At 35.6% G+C, this 20,562-nt stretch overlaps 1 protein-coding gene across 3 annotated transcripts in view; it reads right to left on the minus strand.

Annotated features, from left to right (window-relative positions):
• The window catches only part of BCAR3 (BCAR3 adaptor protein, NSP family member), a 101,297-nt gene that overhangs the window by 62,362 nt on the left and 18,373 nt on the right, over window positions 1-20,562 (minus strand). For 2 of the 3 annotated variants that reach the window (XM_033067144.2, XM_033067143.2), the window contains 3 exons: window positions 15,570-15,664; window positions 6,329-6,443; window positions 4,672-4,786 (listed from right to left, as the gene is read on the minus strand). In XM_033067144.2, coding sequence (XP_032923035.1) covers window positions 4,672-4,786; window positions 6,329-6,415 — 202 coding nt within the window. In that variant the 5' untranslated portion in view covers window positions 6,416-6,443; window positions 15,570-15,664. Of the gene's footprint in view, window positions 1-4,671; window positions 4,787-6,328; window positions 6,444-13,865; window positions 13,929-15,569; window positions 15,665-20,562 lie in introns of those variants that run through there. The other variant, XM_033067145.2, reaches the window with a different exon arrangement.

Raw genomic sequence — 20,562 nt, forward strand, 5'->3', positions numbered from 1 at the left:
ACTACTGTGGCACACTCTAGTAAATGAGATTAAATACAACAAACAGAACAATATGATTAAATAAACTCTGCTTTAGTTGTATTAGAGGATACTGAGAAAGCCCCGGTTCCTTGCAGAAGCACTACCCTACAAGTACTGGGCTGTTGCTTTCAGGATGTCTTGAACTGCTGATTGTTGCAGGACAGAGTGCAATGCCTCATGCTCACGGAAGGAAGACCTTTTGAGTAATACGGGAGTCAGATTATGTAGGAGAATAGATTGTGGGAGATTAGGAATGGGGTGCAGCATTAAAACAGCATTGAAGGAGAAGCAGCATGGAATGCTGATGTATATTGACCAACCACAAGAGTAAAAGGGCATGCAGGTGTTATGCACGTGAGAAAAAAGAGTGTAAAGTGTGTAAAGAGTTAGGAGGAGAGAGGTGGTGTTGTTGGAACTAGCAGGCTGTGCTGGGAGAGAAAGCAGTCAGTGTTGCATGGTGCTGCCTGTGGGATTGCAACAGAGAAAAGGCAGAAGGCTTTATTAAACTGCTGATGCTTGCTACCATCTTCAGCATCGGCCTTTTGAGCCCACAGTCAATCAGAGGAAGGGTATGAAAGTTTTCAGATAAAGAACTGAGTCGGTCAAGAGTCCACCATCAATTCTATTACTGTCCCCTGTTAGGAGCAAGTGACAACAAGATTACACCTGATTTGTCACCAATTTTTGTCATACCACAAGAAGCTTCTTCTAGAAGAGGATATGTAATTTCCTAGCTTTTCTAAGATGCCACACAAGTATTTCCATATTTTTTTCTTTTCTTAGAAGTGCTAGTACCTAATTTTTGGATGCATCTTGATTCCACACTGTGACAAGCCCAGGCATGTTGCAGGCTTCACCCTTACAATTTTCCTGGAACAGAAAACCAAAGGTACATCCCAAAGGAGTCACAGCATGTGACGAGTAGATGAATGAATACTAGGGTAGATGGCAGGACATCAAGATCTGGAATATGCTATAGTACACATCAAAAAGTAAGTGAAGATATAAGCAAAAAAGATTGTGGAATGAATATTTATGTCTCTTCCCATTCATACCTTTTTGAAATGTTTTGTTAGATTAAATGCTTAGAAGCTGAGAAAGTATTCTAAGAAAGCATCACTGTGGATTGCTGTGCTCTTTCATGTTTTCACTTGATATCTGTTTTTTCAGTAGCTGATTCTGAAGAAACTGAGTTAGATTCTACATGGCCCATGGTCTGTTCATGGAACAGTATGTTTAGAACTGGTAACGATTTTGCACTTAGGAAGAAAATCTTCAGCAATTGGAAACACTTTTGAACTTGTATACTTTGATTTGGAAAGGAAATGAAAGGTAGTGATAAATCCTAAGCAAACATTGGAGATCATCAATATTTAGAGAAAGAAACAAATGCTTTATTGAAATTTGTAAGGCTGCATACAAAAGAAGAGATTAAATATTCCAGAACAATCACAGTTTTAGCTTTTTGGCCTAAATTCCACCAGCTGTCAGTGTTTGCTAAGAGATCTGTCAGGAAGTCAGCTATCCTGGTGTATCTCTACAATCAACAAAAAAAATTAGACACCTACAAAAGCTAATGAACCAAATTATCTGCTGAATTAATCTCTCTCTCCAATAGCAGAGGGAGCAGCGAGGGACTTGCCTACCACTTAACACCTTCAGCTGTGGTTTCAGTTTGGCAGCAGGGCTGTTTCAGCCACCAGGGCTCAGCTCTGCTGTCTTCCACAGCCATTCAGGCTCTTGGGAGCGTTTGCGCAGCTGAACAGTGAATTGGCTTGGGGACTTGATGTGGATGGAGAATGGAGGAAAAAAGGCTGTTTTCAGCTGGACTTACTTCCCAATGGATTTACCATGCAGCTGCAGGATAGTTTTACAGACAGCTAAATGAATGATAGAGAGATGGGGAAAAGCTGCTAAGGAAAGATGAAAAGGACACAGACTGCTTAGAGTGGCATTTTGGAAACTCAACTTTGATTAAGGTCAAGGGTCAACAGTACAGCAGCCTTTAAGTTTTCTGATACAGATCAAAAATATCAGAACCCCACTATTCAAATCACTGATCCACTATTAAATTTATTCTGCTGGGCTGAAATGATGTAACATTTTTTAATATTTGTTTTCCTACAGATTAGCTAATGCCACTCAAAAATCAGTTGTTCTACTCATTTCCCTATCACTGACTGCCATAAAGATGGCGTAAAAGCTTTAAGCCAGTGAACTTCGTATTGTGTACTCTGCCTAATTCAACAGATATGTGATCATGTGCCCATGTTTCATCCAGCTCTAATGTGTTGCTGGGCATGATGTCAATGCACAGATCTTGGTATTAATTACTGTAGAAACACAGCCCAAGTAGCTAGAGTTAGACAGGATGAGTACAAATTGAATCCAAATGGACTGAGATATGTCCAGTTCAAAAGAGTTTCAGAATCAAGATAATATTTTAGAAAACAGAAAATGTTTTCACAAATAATCCCAAAATTTAATGTCACTTTTAATCCTGTGCAAATACTGACTTATTAAAGTGACATCACTTGAAGCACTGTCTGGAAACTGTAGAGCAGCACCAAATACAATGCTGTTGTTTAAAGCTCGAAGTTACAGCAAACAGAGTAAGATAGCCTTTGCTCTGATCCAGTAAGTACATTAGTAGGACGTTAGCACTTATTTAATAGAATAGAAAATTTTAGAAGTTTTCTCTAATGTTTGACTGCAGTAAAGTTCAGTGCTGGAAAACAAGCATTTCAGTGTAACTGATTAGGCACTTTGCTCCTAGACATAGCATTCTGTCAAACACAGACACGAAACAAAACCGTGTCATAACAGGCTGGAGACCAGATAACAACCATTACTCCCCACTGTGAAAACAAACCAGTCTGCACTCATGTATGACTGACTGATCTGTTTTCAACCTTTGCAGAAATCATTGATACAATAGGCAAAGCTATTGAGGATGTAGATATCCTAGTGAAAACAGAACTTGGAGATCAATGAATCTGTATTTTTTTCAAGCATGTAATTCAATTATACATTTAATTATAATTAGCCAAAACCCAACATTGAATGGAAACATTGCTCAAGATAAATGCCCATAAAAAGTGAACCAGCACTAATTTTACTAGAATTCAGCTTAAAAAGTTCTAGCAATTAACTGCCAAAAAGTAAAAACAAAACCCAAATGGCACCCTACTGGCACTTTGCAAAATCTGTGTCTAGAGGACAAAAAAAACCCAAAAAACCAAAAAAACCCCACCATTTATTTTGGAAAGAAGATTTTTGATTCAAATTCATATTCACTGAAGTCATCAGCAGTACATCAAGATTTGATGTAGGCTCAACATAACTGAAGCTGAACAATCATAACATGGAACATTCTGATGAGTTGAATGAAATGTTGCATAACTATCTACAAATCAATTTACCATGTTAGTGACAGTTTGAGTTTGAAAAGTGTTGTTTTCCTCTGAAAAGCAGTGCTACATTGACAACATTCCACACTTCAGTACCCGAAAAGATTACGAAACACAGTCCCAATGCACATGTAACAGATACCAATTGAAACACATCCAGTTTCACTGCAGTCATCAACTGAAATAATTTCCTAATCTGTTCACAGTAGCAGTTACAAACATGTCATATTTACATCCATATTTTAAGACATGAAACCTATGAGTTAAATCAAACCTATGAGCTGTAGAAGTTGTATAATTTTTAAATCAATATTGAACTTGTCAGAAAACATTGAGGAAATACAGTGATCTACTTGTACTCAATCATTTCTAGTTCCTTCTGAAAACTTCAATATCTAAACACATTTTATAAATAATCAATTCCTACACATGGTCCAAAAGTCTTATCTTGACCAGGAGTATGTAGAAGCAGACAAATAACTAACAGCTTCACATTAAATTTGTAAAAGCCTTTGGCAGTGATCTGAAGAATTATTGGACATAATGCATAATACTCGTGTCTCATTATCTTGTGAACAATTTTCAAAATACCCACTACAACAAGTCATTGTTGAATAACTTCTCACTATATCCTTCCACTCAGACTAGAATGTCTTACAGGGCTTGTTCCAACTCCTATGAATTTGAGTTGAACTTTGATACTGAGCTGATAAAAACAAATGATGCAGTGATCAAGTCTTAATTCATGGTAAAGTCCCTAATGGAAAAGAAGGGTCAGAACTGTGCAAGCACTCATCCTCTCCTCAGTAGGGATGAGGGGAAATGTACACAAATTAGCTTGGTTTAGACCTTCTGATATGATCTTTCCAAATGAGGAAGATATTTGTGACACAGACTTCCGTCAATTATGGTATGTTAACATTACTGTGTTTTGTTAAGGTGAAGACTATGAGAGCAATAGAAACAGAAATGCAAGTGAAGCCTTTTCTAAATGACAACTTTGATAAAAAATACAGGATATATTATTTTGTAAATCCATGCCAAAATATGAATGTTTGATTTTTATTAAACTAATGTTTAACAATGCCTCTTGTTATCTGTGTAAAGTCCCGCTGTGATCTGCATTCAGAGTAGTATCCCAGGCTGAATCAGGGTATTTGTTTATCATCCTTTGTGACAGAGAAGCTCAGGTTGCCTTAGATCATTCCTTAGTCTTTAGGAGGCAACATGGAAATCTTACCTTTCTTTTGTTTCACCTTCTGAAGCAGCAGGATATTGGAAATGAGGTGTGTTCGGTGGCCTTGATTTTCAATTCCCAGTTTTCTAAGATCAACTTCTGTAAGATGGAATAAGTCCTGTAGCAAATGCCAGAGCAAGGAAAATATTATACTACTAATATAGGAGAATTCAAGTGTCTTTCAGACATGTTAGATGTTTCTGGTACCGTAAGTTACATAACAGCAAATGTAAGTATATTTATATTTTATATGAAACCCCCTTGTCATAATAAGGTATATCATTGAAAGAATAAGGTGGTTTTCCTTTAAAACATTAATTCCTTGTCTCTCAATTTTTTCTCAAAACAAATCTGGTCATCTTAGCTGGAGAGTTCCTAAAAACTATGACTCCTTTGAGTTAAAAAACCAAAATGCCCACAAGTGCTAGCATACCAATTGCACTTAATGAGGGAAGATAAATCTCAGCATGAACTGGTAGGAATTATGATTTTAGAAAGGAAGGATTTGTATAATTGAGAGGATATTCATTGTAATAATAGATAACATGAGTTAACAGTGACACTGTTTTGAAGAGCAAGAATTTCCATATAATACATATGAGTAATCAAACCTGAACTGTTCTCTTCTAATCCACTTTCTCTCTGAAAACTCATTACTATTTTATTTTCAAAATAACCTGCTGAATAATTCCAGACATTATTTATAAAGTAGTACAGAATTTCAGTTTAATGTTGATTTATGAGTAGGTACAAAGCTTCACTTGATGATGAAAGCTTTCAGAGCAAACAGAGAATATATAAAAATATATTTCTTTATATTTTTACTGTTCCGTATATTCACTGTAAATAAGATAAAGAGAGGTACCTAGAATGCACAGTATTTTGTTACTAGGAAGTCATGTTACTGAAAGTGACTTTTTCTAATGGAGGTTTACAATTCAGACCCCAAAACAAAAATGAGATTGATTCTCTGTGTATATAATAAGACAACTGACACAGAATAGTGTGAACCACTATTCCAGAAAGTGTAATTTAAAAATCTTTCTTTCAAACTAAAACCACTTCAAAAGCCTGACATTATTTGCTTCAGACTGAATAGTGCTCAAATTACTGAAGGCTTCAATTTCTTAAGTCACTACCTAGCACTAATTTAAAAGAAAATAGTTGGAGAACTTCAGTCATGCCTGAGAATGTAATATTCTTTCTCAAATGATAACTGATATGTAACTGAAGACAAAAGTAGAGAGTTGCATGATTCTTACTTCTAATTTTTTCCTTTCTAGGTTTGCCCAAATGCAAAAGTTGGTAGTAATGTTAAATTTACATTTCAGTAGAAAGGAATTTTCAACTTTGGCAACAGTGACAGAGGGTCCCACTGCTTTTCTCAAAGACCCAACATACTTCTCCCAAATCCCAAAATCACCCTCCAAGGAAAACCACAAAGGAGTAAAAATGCAATGTGCCTGCTCTTCAAACTTCAGCAAAAGGTTTGTAAGAAGGAACACAACTAAGATTGTTTACTCCAGTACTGAACCAGAAGATGCTCAGGGCAGCACAATGGAAACTTTTGTAGGCACATTTTGGTTGGGGTTTTTTAGTAGCTTTAAAGATCTTACTTAACATTTTCTCAATAATTTTATTGAAAAAGGACAATTCTCACCTCTATACCAGCATATTGTTCAAAGAGTGTGCAATATTCTGCAAGACCAAGCTGGGTCAACCAGTTAGAAATGGGTAGATACTTCATTATCTAGTCCTTCCCAATGCCTATGATTCTGAAAAACAAAACCAAATTACAAATGTCATTGTTGGGAATGTTAAAATGAATTCCAAAAGCACTTCATAATTGCAAGTTTCACTATTATGGCCAAAGAGATTAACACTTTTTTTGGTTGCATGGTAAGAGGTGCATTATAATCTGTGCATTAAGATTTTTACCTTTATTTCACTGTTTCATTGTAATCCTCATACAAGCAGGGAATGTTGGATACTATATTTTGTCTAGCTCTTGCAGCTGAATTAATCTTTTAGAAGATGAACTAACAGTCACTTGATACTGCAGTATCAATTAAAATATACTCAGCCTTTGTATTCAAAGAATGTTTCTCAATACCTGGTTCAGTGATAATGTCATTCTATGACACATGAAAAGGTGCATTAAGTGAAGAGGAACAGCAAAAGGAGCAGTGTTTTCTGCAAGAATATGAAGGGTGTGGATGAAACTTCATTCTCTGTAAGACTGTCAAAATGACTAAGATTCTGTGGTGGGTGTTTGTCCAAGGTGGGAACATAGCTGAAGTCAACCTGTTATAGAATATTTCTAAGGAAAAAAAGCAATTGAAAGACTTTTATAGTTTATTCTTATCATATCATCAGAATTTGAGTTATCTGTAAATTAAAATATTTTTCATTACTTTTATCCTCAGTTGTTAAGATGAAATAAAAGATAGACATTAAGATGGATATATGATGGACATCAGAAGGTAAAAGACATAAAATACTCTCCCACTATCACTGCTCCATGTAAGCAGTTTTGCAAGATCTGCGCAGACAAATACTTAAGCTTCCATGAATTCCTGCATTTATGAAGACATGTCTATGTGAAAGTTTGAGCATAGCTTAAATCAATTTAAGGATGACCAATTCTAAATCTGTAACTTGTAGTCTGAACAATTTTTGTCAGAGCACTGATGCCAGATGTTTAGACACCTAGTACATTTAATTGTATGTTTTTATTTCTTTATTTTCAGTTGAAGATCCTTCTCTCATCTATATTTCAGAAGAAGTCGTTGTTCATTAGCTCTGGATAAAGTAACTGTAATTATGACTTTTCAGCTACAAACCACATGTTCTAATACATCTGCCTATTCTGAATACACAAAAAGCTGCCCCAAAGGCTGACATGTTATGGTTAGCCAAGAATCAGTGTTACTTTCTGTAAGATGGGGAAAGCCGTTTAGCATTTTCATAATTCTTGGAACACAAGAAAGGATTTGATATCTTTCTTCTCTCTCGCTCTCTTATTTTTTTTTTTTTAATAAAAATTGCAAATCTGAAAATACAGTTCTGCAGAAAGGTAGGCCATGGTAGCAATATTGTTTGTGTCAGTGGACAATACATTCCTATAAATGTTTTAAAAGCATTTCAGTTAGAACAGTAACGGTTAGTAATATAAAAATGTTTTGGACCAGATATTATTTTGGAAGCCTCTGTGAATTTTGCCTCAGTACTCAACCTTGGAAAAAAGTAAAAAACTCAAAATGGTTGCACTTCAGAGACACATACACAGTTACACTGTGGAAGTTGCAATTCTGGAATTTGTAATTTCATAGTCTGTTAAAGAACAAATCAATCTGCTAATTTGCAAGTCACATTGTGAAATCCCTCTATTGTCCATTGGAATACTGTTATATTATTTGCTTTATTGCTAATTTTTCATGACTGAGAAAATATTGCAGGCTATGGATGATGAGTGTACATCTAAAGAACTGTGGCGTTCCAGTAACTAAGAGTATCTTGTGGAGTAACACAGACCAGAAAATCTCCACATTTAATTGACACACCACAAAAGAATTTCCTTGAGGAATGTTAAAGCCACAGAGAACATTCTTATGTGAGGCGAGTACAAGTTCAGCCACTGACATCTTTCATTTATGGCTTGCTTTAAACAGGTACTGTGAGATTGCAAGATGGTCAGCATGAAGGGCGTATGATTCTCAGAGAGATAAAAGGAAAAACACAGCTAGTTGACTAAAACATAAATAAAACCACGAACAAATACTTCTTTTCTGGTTCATACATTTTAAAGTAAGAGACTTCAAATTTGTTGTCATAAAGGAAAAAATGGTTTAACAACTTCACTAAGAATATATTTTTAAGACTACAAATTTTGTATTTAATTGCAAATACTTAGGTTTCTATATTAGTACATGACAATTTAAAAAATCTACAGTAACTGCTAGAAAGTCATCACACTTATCATCCCAGAACAAAGAGAAATTTTGAACTATGCATGAAAGGAATTCCAGAATTTCCACAGAGCAACATTCTCTTTAACAATACAGTGATAAACAGTGGCTATCTAATCTTACTTGGCCAGCTGTATTTGCTCTGTTATTAATTTATACCAAAAAAACCCCTAAAACAACAAATACATGCAAACCAAAATACTAATACTCCTGTCATCCAAACCCCCATACAAAACAAAACTGAAGCAGAAAATGTTGTTACCCTTGTATGACAAGGTACTGAGAAACACAAGATGCATTGATTTCAAATATACTGCAATTACATCTTTGAATGGGATTATTTATGGCACACTTTTACATGCTATTAAGTCTTTGCTAACACCTTGGTAGAAGTATCCTTTTTGTTTTATTGAAGCTGAAGGAGAAAAAAATTCCCTTTCTCTCACAAGGCAACTAATTGCCTTTCTGGTCTTTCTGCTAGTTTTGGTAGTTTTGGTGAATAAACTCAAAGAACTCTTATTTAACCAATATTACACTGTTCATTAGATACTGGGTACAGCCTAGTGGTCAGGACTGAAGATATATTCATAGCCTGATCAAGGTCAAGAGTAAAATGGAATTGCAAAGCAAATCGAAAAACCCACTAAATATATCATTGTGAGATGTGGCTGTAGGCAGAGGGAGTTTCCTATTGTTCTACTTTTACACTATTTATCTCTGAAAACAGGATTAATTTTTCCTTAAGGCAAGTCATGCATTTTTAAGATGCAAAATAAGACTATGAACACACTGGAAAAGTGTGTGACAGATTTTGAGCACATTTTTTCCCTACTACAAAGTTAATATCCCTCCTTTCCAGGGAAAGGAAGGGGAAAAAAAAAAACCACGTATTGCAGAGAAATACAAGATCTCTGTTCTATTTACCTATTGTAAACACTGTCAGTTCCTGTACATCTAAGGACCTACAAAAAGAGATCATCATAGGTTTAGTCAGGTCACCAGATTTTTAAGATAAAACCATTTGCTTCTATTTATTCAGTTATACTTCTGTTATTACTTAACAAGCTCACAAGCAAAGTTACTCTGGACTCCCTAAGTGGAAGGTCTTGCAGAACTATCCAGACAATTAAAATAATTTCAGGGATTTTCACATAAAAATAAACAATTTAAATCTCACTTAGGTTTGTATCATTCTGTTCTTGAACGCTGTGAAACCAAGTTACTGCTAAAAAGCTGTGAAATTAGTATAATGGGAGATTGGTTCTCTGATCTACTGACTGAACTTTCAGAGTGTTTTCCTACATTCTCTCTCACAGTTGCAGTCATCCATATAGGGGCACACGTGATGCAAACACACAGAGAAAGGTGTTTTATATGTAGCTTTTAGATCCAATTGTTCACACTGCAATGCTTTACTAGACTGGTAAGTCATTACTTCTCTATCACAGTATCCCAGAACCATTAAAAAATGCTGCTGCTGATGTTGGCTTGCTATACTGCAAGCACAAGGTAAGTAATAGGTAATATGAGATTCTTACTTCAGCTATGATTTGGGCAACTTAGCATCACTGTACTTTCTAAAAAGTGTGTATGTGTGCATGACAAAGGCACCACAATTGAGTAACTCTACATCACTGTGTGATTATAGTAAGTATTCCAGGCACAGTAATTCATGCTCCTTTTTCATGCTCCTTTGGGATTCAGGCAGTAATATAACAAGAATCAAGCCACATATCATGGTATAATCTTGCCCCAACAAAATTACTCATGTGAGTCAGCACAGCCAGCAATTTCATCTCATCTGGAAAGTCATTTCCCCTATTGTGCTTTTTCTGTTTCAGCAAAATTGACTTGCATAGTACTTCCAGATTAAAACTAGCCTCCTGCTGTGACAAAATAACTTATTAGTATAAATTGATTTATTGAACACTTGCCCAAGTAAGTTTTCTCAAGGTTTTTAATCACTTGAACTTGGCATGCTTTCCTAACTTGAATGAAAGCTCCATCAGTTTTGTTTTCATATAGATTTTGATGTACTTCCACTTCAGTTGTACCTTTATCTTTTTCCGGCATTAATTAAATCAGCAAACCTTCTAAGTTACAGCCTCGATAAATCTGACCTTTCCATGCAACATCATGTACACCTCAGGTCCTGTCTTGTGGCACTGAGTAATAACTGACCAAAGGTCTGTTCCCCTTTGCTGATCACAACAATTTGTGCTTAACGAAGCAGTTCATTCAGCAGTGCTGTATTGTAATGCATGTTCGAGTGGCAGAAAGTTTCTGCCATTTGAGTGCCAGTTTCTGAATGCTGTAGAATGAAAAACTAAAAAAATTGGAAGTGGTCATGAAGCTTGTGATGTCACATCTCAGATCTTACCATAATACAGAAAACTACTTCTTTTGCAGACCAAGTCATAGTTCTATTTCTCCTCTCTCTTCTTAAAAAATTACCAAGTGTAAGACAAGTTGTAAGTAGTACAGTTAATTTTTGAAAGTACACAGATTTACAATTTAAGACAGTAAATCCATGTATTTTGGAAGAGTCTTAAAAGATATGTGTTTTGTAAAAGGAATACTGAAGGCAGAGTGTGAAAGCCAGAAGGTATCATCAATGACACCAAAGTTTGCTTCATCTCCACAGAAGTGTTAAACTTTTAGTGAGAAAAGTAACCTTCTTCTCTTTGTTTCTATGGTAATTTGCTATAATTTCCATTACACTTGTTCTAACCTACTGCCTTAAATAAATTTTGCAGTTAAGAATAAGACAAGGTTCTCCTAACCTAATAAAGCCATAGGCCGGTAATGCATTTACTAAAGTCTATTACAAAGCCAAGTCCATCTTTTCTGCTAACAAAAAGGGAAAGGCTCCTGCAAGATAGGGCAAGAGACAAACGGCAGAAATACCTGAAAAGCAATCCACCAACAGAACCAAAGTGTCAACATTGATCAAACAAATACTGTGCACTAATCACCAGAGAAAGCACTTACTGGGCTAAGGACTGTGGCTAAAAAGAGTTGGAAACTACGACCAAAATTTCTTTCCTCTCTGTATTCACAGGAACAGAGCTTGGTACATTGCACATAAACTAGATGACATCACAAGTAAATGATCTCCATTCTTTTTTTCAGAGAGGAACAATATGCAAAACCTTGATGCTCTGCATTAAAAGTAATAAGTGACAATAACTCGTTGCATAATAATTAGTACAATCAGATTCCAACTCTAGACTTAACATGAAAAATACATCTTACAAAGGAAGAACTACCTAAGTAAGAGAGTTTCGTAGATGGGAATGCTACCTATGTAGATACCTCATGCACAAGGCATCAAGGGTGAAGAGGGGGAAAAAAGAAGTGTAAGAACATAATGTAAAAAAAGGCTTATGTTCTTACAGTTTAACAAAATGAAACAAAGAAATAAAATAAAGAAATAAAATTATCAAAGTAGTACCTCTGATAAATACCTGTTGTAACATGTAGAAAATACACAAGCAAATAATGAAAAAAGATGTGAGACTTGACCTGGTAGAGAAAAATTACCCAGAAGGGGCTGTTATTTCAGGTCAACTCAGATGTCTTCTTTCCTTCACTGTACATCCACAAAAAAACTTGTGCTGCCGCAAAGTAAGCGATGACAAGGAGCTACTTATACAGCAAAAGTGAAAATTTGAAACAATAAGCATCCAGTCAAATCTTGCTACAGGTTATAGGCCCCTCTGCCATCCAGCACAGAGTCTACGTGTAAACATAAACCCTTTAATGTATCCTGGACTGCAAAATAAAGTGAGGCACAGTCTTCCTTACTTTGGCCAACTGTGTTCCGGGAATGACTACAGTAAAAAGATTGGTAATTCTCTAGGGAGTTGCAGCACTCTAAGTCACTGTTTTGATTCAGTGCAAAAATCAGGGCCGTTGAACAGCAGAAATAATTAAGCTGCATGGAAAATTTCAGTTCTGGTTTGCAATACACAAGAAGTTAAAATTAAGGTTTTTGTTGTTTTTGGGGGGGGGTTTTGTTGGGTTTTAGTGTTTTTTGTTTTTTTTTTTTCTCTAGAATAATCTGAAAGTCTTTTGAGCATACCAAGTTGATGTATTCTTAAACAATCCCTTTCTCTCAATGAAAGGACAGACTTGATTAAGGTCTCTGTCTCTTTATTCCATGGGAGTCTATATCGTTGAAAAACGATACTAAAATTTTACTACAATCATATTTCACGGTTTGTTGAAAAGATGAGTACAGGAAACCAGTACCAAAAATAAAGCAAAACTGTGTACCACCAAAAATACCACTACCTTGCAACACCTCATTGGCATGCAAATCAAAACAAGCACTTAAATTCAAGCAGTGATCCTATTACATTGAATTTAGAATAAAAATGAAAGAATGTCCCATTGAAACTTCTAAACCACCATATTTTAAAGTCATAATCAGTATTTGCAATGTAAGTGTTAAATAAAAAAATATAAAAAATATTCCTAAGACTGTGTACATGAGATTTAACTTTTCTTTCCTTTTTCTTGGAATTTCTAGGCATTTCATTTCAAGATTTCCCCCTAACTGTGACTATTAAAACATAATTTAAAACTCTGAAATTCTCAAAGTTCTGTGGAAAACTTAATTGTAATCTCTAAAAAGAAATTTAATTTTTGTCATAATGCAAATGACAAACATAAATTTGCTTGTAGGATACCATAAGCTGCAAGCTTCTTTTCATATTTATCTTGCTACTAATTAGCATTTTGTGTACCACAAGTTAGGTAGACATAGGTGAATTTTATAGATTTTTTTTTTTTTTTAGTTATATTGTGAACTATCCCATTGCCATCAAATTAATTAAATTAAAGCACAAGTCTGATAATCTTACAGGGTAAGGATATAGACAACTCCTCTTAGTGGAAGCACATCTGACACAACAAAATTAAGAAAAATACAGATTTCCTAGGTATCATGCTAGATTTTGGCTAGTACTATTTAGCTCTGCACTTTTTCTACCCTTTACCAAATTAAACTAGACTCATCCAACTTTTCAGTACTATAGAAAACCATCTATGGGCTTCTAAGGAAGGTGAAAATCATTTCACTTTAAAGCTTGCTGTTACATTGGTATACACATAGCTGGGGATCAGGTTTCAAATTCACCTAAAGCAATCTTTTACTGTAGTACTGTGTGTCATCACCATCTCTTAAAACCGTGGGTGAGACTGATGTGATGTAAAGTAACTTACATTTATCGTGAACAATGAAGCTCTGCTGATTTACTGGTGCTGGAAGTGCAACTCGCTGTGGCTCCTTTTTGTTTCCTCTTCCACTCATACTTTGTTTCAACTGTGCCAGGAATGATTTCCATGTGAATGAATCCCCTACACTTATCTGAATAGACTACTCTGTTCACCCAATTCCATCTCCAAGGCTCAGACTGTCACAGACATTACACATGCTGTTCAGCCTGAACTTAGAGGAGTGGTTATACCAGAATAGCTCAGAGCAGACAGAGCTGTTAGGAATACACAGAATCACATAAAATGCTGAACAGGCTATCAATACTCTAATTCATTTATTTTCGTCCTATGATTTGCTTCATGTTTCCTTGTTCAAATTAAATCCAAAATACTTTCGGTGAAATTTTGAGAAATTGTTGTGAAGGATGTAAGGGTATCACATTCTTTGAAAAGAAACTATTAGCATAAATATTGTCGATGGTCTAGGCACTGAAGGGATACTTCTAACGTGGATTTTTATGTCAATCCAACATTTAGCAAATTTGTTGCAGACTACAGAGAAACAAATACAAAACATTACTCAACTTGTATATGCTGTTCTGGCCAATGTTTATGTAAAGATAAGCAGTCTACAAAGTACCAATCATGAGTTAAAGATATACTAACTCAGCAACCACACAGCAGATTTTTCATGCCAGGCATCTCACAAAAAATGTCACAGACATCAAGCTACTTTATGACACACCTCAAATCAGGTATTTTCAGTTGGTGGGATGTCAATACTTATCACTAGTAGCTTGCAAGAAACAACTAAGACAGTGGTTCATCATTCTTTATGTACTGCTTATGGAAGGCATAGACTAACCACCCTTCATTTATTTTCCTTACATACAGGAGCATAACTTAATGTCACTCATGTCCTGGGTAGCAAAAGGATAAATGAGTTAAAAAAAGATGGTCTAGGCAGGTAAAACGACAAATAAAAAACTATTTAAAACAAAGACATACACAACCAAGATCTTTGAAAATTCTTACAGGATGAATTACTAACAGCTGTGGTAACATGCTGGGGTAGTAAATATCCCTGTATATTGATGTTCTTACAACACTTGTGTAAGCGAAAGTTTGTCTTAGGAAGAGACTTTTGGTCCAATTCATGCAAACGCTCTTACATTGGACACAAAATGCAGACGGGGCACAAAGCTGCTACACTAGTACAAATTAGTTCAAAGAATTTTGAAAGTGTCACTTTGCTCTTGCAGATTTTAACAGTACTATGTATGGGCATATACCCAGTGTATAGGCAATTCCCTAACTCTGTGTCTACAGCCAGATTAGTCATTGTACATTCTCCTGCCACTGGTCTAAATTAAAATGAATGTACTGTGTGTTTTTTGATTCCCAGAAATGGCAAATGTTTGTGCTTAACGCAGGTGAAGTGACAGCAATCAGGTGATCAAGTATTAATGAATCCAGCATGTCACCAGAAAAGACTAGTACAAATCTCCAAATACATTCAGTACAAGAAACTTAGCAGATCTTTTGAAGGCTAGAGCTAGCTGTAACAGTATGTATGTGATCAGACTCGAATAAATAGAGCTATGTGATCAAACACTTAAACAGAAAGTGTTGGTCACTACAGTCTAGTAAATATTTCCTTTTTCTGTATGTCTGTGTGGTCTTTTGTAGCTAGATGGGAGTTCATCCTACCTGCACAAGCAGTGTATTAGTTCAGTGCTGAAATTGAGCCAGCATTCACTGTTGAAAAGTCTCCACAGCTGCTTCTCAGCTTGAACAGCCAGAGCCTGTAATACACCCAACAGGAACAGACTGTAAATACATATGCCACATAATCAGAAATCTGATTAAAGCCAGCATGCTAAGCTCTCTGTGGGGAGAGAGGATGAAGAAAAATTGAGTTTATATCTGTGATTCTATGCTAAAATTTTGCTGTGGGCTGATCCAACTTCAATAATCTAGTCCTGCTCCTTTCAGTTCCTCAGCCCTATGAAACCAGATGTTCCTCACCTCCATTGCACCAAGTCTACCATTTGTGTGGTCAGATGCTAAACTGGATACATTAAATGGTCCTATTTTACTGAAAACACAAAACTGTGCCCTTGCACAGTGTATGTTTTTTTTTTTAAAAAAGTGCAGATCTAGGACCACAGCCTGTCTCAAATTCTATAACTACTAGTTACTACAATGGGTTTCTGAAATGTTTTATCATTTAATACATTCCTCTTCAGTTCTTCTGCTGGAAGAAAATAGTAGGACTGCCATGTTTTTTAATAAGGCTGCTCAGAGATACAGAATTTCTGAAAAAGCTCTGCAATTTTTTAAAAAATATTCTTTTTATTTGCCTTCTGGTGTTTGAAACTTTATGGTTAACTTAGGTCTTTCTTTCAAGAAATTCTACAAATTTTGTTCTACAAATAACATAGATTTTTTTAAAAAGGCTCTGATATTCACATAGCTAATTAACTCTAGGATTTGAGTGCTGTCTTATCTAACAAAATTGACTTGTAATAAGAATTAAAGTTAAATAACAAATAACAACAAAATCACAGGTGCTAAATCATGACCAACAGACTAATGTGCTCTCAAGTAGTACTGCATTCTGCACCCACATGGCAGTTTTTGCAGTGTAACAAAAAGGAGGACTGTTGTGGCACTTCTCACATACCCCAGTGCTAAATCAATCTTCTTAAGACATTGATAAATGTGGTTTTGAGTAAGCCAAGCTGATTTTGCATTGAAATGAATTAGAACAAAAAGTTTCGTTTATCTGAGCTTGGTTTCTCCTTTTCTGCAAGAGCTCAGTAGTTCTGAGCCTTTTTACTCTGCAACCTGCCTTTGCTCTTGTGTATATATATTCTTACTGCTTGGCTGCTCTAAATTCTTGAACTTTGTAGTTAAACAAAATGTCTCTTCTCCTTCCTGCTCGTTGCCTCTCACTCCTCCTCATTAGTCTTGATACTCCAAGCCACAGAGACACGCCTGGTACATTTTCCTATCTATTAATACAGTAACTTTTGTTGACTTTCATTTTATAAAAAAAGTGATAAGAACTGTTTGGGTGTTAGAGCAGACATGCTAGTTGCTACCTCCAGATTCAAAAAGCTGCATGATAAGCAACAAAAGCAATTTAACTTTGAAATTTAAAATAATTTATTAGCAAATTTGACACCCTCAGAAAATAAAATTGCTTGCTGATTTGTTTCTTTTTAATCAACCCATAATTAAAAAGGAAAAGAAAAATAGTGCATTTCCTGAAGACGATCAATAATCATAGAATCATTTGGTTGGAAAAGACCTTTAAGGAAGTCAAGATCAAATAAACAGGTTTATTAAAATAAACTATTGTATTCAATGAGAATGATTCTATAAGGCACTGGGCACAAAGATGGAACAAAGGAAGTTTTAATTTCAAATTGATGCTTTCTCTGTTTTCTAAACAGAATGTCCTTATGTACATGGCAGTTAGGGCTAAAACAATACTACATAACTTGCACTGAGGCAGCTAAACATAAAAAAATGGCCAAGTATCACTAAAAATTGGGCTAAAAATTGTAGCACAGAGGAAGCTGCTTTATGGAGAGTTCAGCCATAAAGGGCAAGATGGGTCATAACCTCATCAACTTTCTTAGTAAGTCAATCTGTCTGTAAGAGTCAGATCCTTTACTTACATGTGATTGTATATGGAAAAAGCAATAACTTGGTTTGTAGTACTTCTTTAGACCCAATCAGCTTACAAGTTTAAATGTTAAAATACTTAGGTTCCAGTTGGAGAAAACACTATTAGCAAGTCAGCAATTTCTTTGAATCATCTGAGCTTACATGCAAAAGTGCTACTAGTCATACTTTTGTAAATGCAAGGCAAGTCTCATGAACAAAGAGCTACTTCCTTCCCCTTTGAAGACATGGTATAGGCAGTGCCCGGAGTACTAGAGACAGATAAAAAGCACCACAGGTAGATAAAACAAAATGCTGAGCCAGTCTAAACTTGCAATGCCAATTCAAATTTGTACAGAGTATTTTTAATAAATTTTGTGGTAGCAAGCTTAATTCCTTACCAAATCTGTCTACGTACCAGTTTTATTGGTATTTCTGCAGATAGCACAAGGGATTTCTTTCTAGTCCCTTCCTGCTTCCCTCCTACTCTGTGATGCAGTGTTGCTGCATTGAAGCCATGAACCATCTTTAAATGGAGGCTGGATTCTGTTGATTTCTCAGTCATCACCAGTGAGCTTTCCTTACCTGCTGACTTGAGTTCAGCACCATTCCCTATAACAAACTCCTACTGACACTGCTGTGCACTGACCCCTCTAATTGCTTCAGCCAAGCCCTTAATTTGCAGCAATATCTGAACAGTGACACAGGTGTATCTTAGTTTGGGTTAAAATCCTAATGCATTGCAGCTGTAGCACTGGGCTTCCACCTGTAGTATTACTTTGTCTTTGGTTGTGTTTGCTGTAATCCTGCAATTACCAGATAAACTCATCACAAATTTTATAGTGTATCATGTGCAAACTGAAACGAGAGCTTCAGTGCTTTTAAGCATTGGAGTTTAACTTATTATACATTTCCTCTGCCATCTTCCTGAAGCTTAAGTATTCACATTGGAAGAGCAAAAGACAAAGACAGCTCAGTATAATTCTGCAGTTGTAAGAGTAGGTCTCCCTTGATATATTTTCCTTCATTTAATACCCCACCTATTTCAAAGATATTCTAAGTGTTTACAATCCAAAAGTATATCTGCATGCAAAAATAACACAGACTTGCACATCAGCAGTAGTATCCCACAAAATCAGCTCATCTCCTGTCCTGGAGGGCTTGCTGAATAGAAGGCTTTCCAAGTGAGCCTGCATTAGGCTTGCTGCAGGAACAGAGTCTGATCTCTGCTGTAACAGGTAGGTAAGCAAGTTTCAAGGACAGCATTGCACTGTAAAACCTGCAGTTTATTAGCTCAAGTACCTGCGTTAATTTTAAAAGTCACACTGATTAATCTAGAAATTTGAGAAGGAAGTGCAGCAAGCTGTAACACAGTAGTCATTGTACAAAAGGGGATAGTTGAGAGAACTATATTAAAGTCTCTCAAGTACTTTAAGCTACAATATAAAGAAATATTTCCATATGATACTTAACATTATATGGAAATTTTCTGCTCTCACTTCTAATGACATGGCTGGGCATGAGTGTACAGAACTTGTACATGGAAAACAGTGGAACACCTGTGAAGAGCACTGCACTTATTGATGGTCCCCAAACTTCATGAGCAAAGTAATATGATTATTTTCCTAGATTGTTTTTGCTAATTCTGATATTTTAAAGTTTTATTGCAGTTTTTTTTAAGTAGTTCTCTCTCTTGGTAGAACTAAACAACTCAGTTCTATCCAGCTCCTCAAAGCTATCTTGTCCTCTAAATTTTCACTTTTCCTCTTACAGTTTCATAGACCTCGCTTCTAGAGAATCCTTCAATAGTATGTTCAAAAAGCAGGAAATAAACTCGGTATTAGTAAGAAAGACACAGACAGATAAATGTGAGATGCAGTAAAGAGGAAGAAAAGCAGTAGCTAAAACCAGTGAGATGAAAAGACATCAAGAAAATTTTCAGCTGAAATAAGTAGGGAGAGTAAAGAGATAGAGAGCAGGAGTCTAACACAGACCAAAATAAGTAGCCTGCAGTAAAACACAATTAGAGAAAAAGCTGACATATGAGAATGACTAAAATTTTCCTTGTTTGTTTTTTTCCCCTACTGTTACATGAGCAATAGTGCAGTTTCACTGGTAGTAGAGTCTGTAAACATGCTAATAGCTCTAGAAGTAGATCAAGAGTTGCCTAAGTAATAGGTTTCTATTTTCTAAATGCATAATTTTTCTCCCCATTAATAAAAAAAAAATAAATCCATAGTTGAATTGCATCAGTTGGTATGTTGTCTTCTGACTGAATGCCTCTAAAGAGATGCTGTCCTCAAGGCATTTTTTTTAATAGCTTTATTTTGGCAAGTCTTAAGGGAAAGTTAACAGCAGAGGTATGCAATTTGAAAAAAATTGTTAATATTCAGAGAAGTTGTAATGTAGGGTAAAAAAAAGCCACTAATGGGGAGAATTGCAATCAAAAAAATCCCAAATTACCTTACAGTAAGTAATAATTTCCTTAACTTGAATATCAAGACAGATATATTTAGTAATAGTGTCTGCCTGCATACAAAGTAAGGTTTTTTGTTGTTTTTGGGGTTTTTTGGGGGATTTTTTTTGGTGAAAACAAAACTAAACAACAAACTCCCCACACCCAAATAAACCCAACCAAAACACTCCACTGTGCTTTTCAGTCTACAGCTTTTATATCAGTGTTATGACAAGGTATCAGCTGGCCCTAATTTCAAGTGTTTGAGACAAGAACAATACAAAAAGAGATAAACCAAACTGAAAAAAGAAAGTGTATGGAGGAAGTGAAATAAAGTTGCTCAAAACAGAGGGTTTTTTTTCTCATTCTAAGATATAACATGTTTATGATGGAGAGCTTCAAAAGCACAAGCATACAATATCCTGTGAATCTTAGCTACTCTTCAATACCATCACTAAGCTCTATAGCTGAGAAAATAGTTATGCAACAGGGAACTACTACAGCAAGCTTAATGATGGGGGATTAGAGTTGAAAGTGAGAGCACTAGACATTCTTTTCTAGCAAAACAGTACA

The sequence above is a fragment of the Catharus ustulatus genome, chromosome 9 (genome assembly GCF_009819885.2).
Source record: "Catharus ustulatus isolate bCatUst1 chromosome 9, bCatUst1.pri.v2, whole genome shotgun sequence".
NCBI classification, from domain to species: domain Eukaryota; kingdom Metazoa; phylum Chordata; class Aves; order Passeriformes; family Turdidae; genus Catharus; species Catharus ustulatus.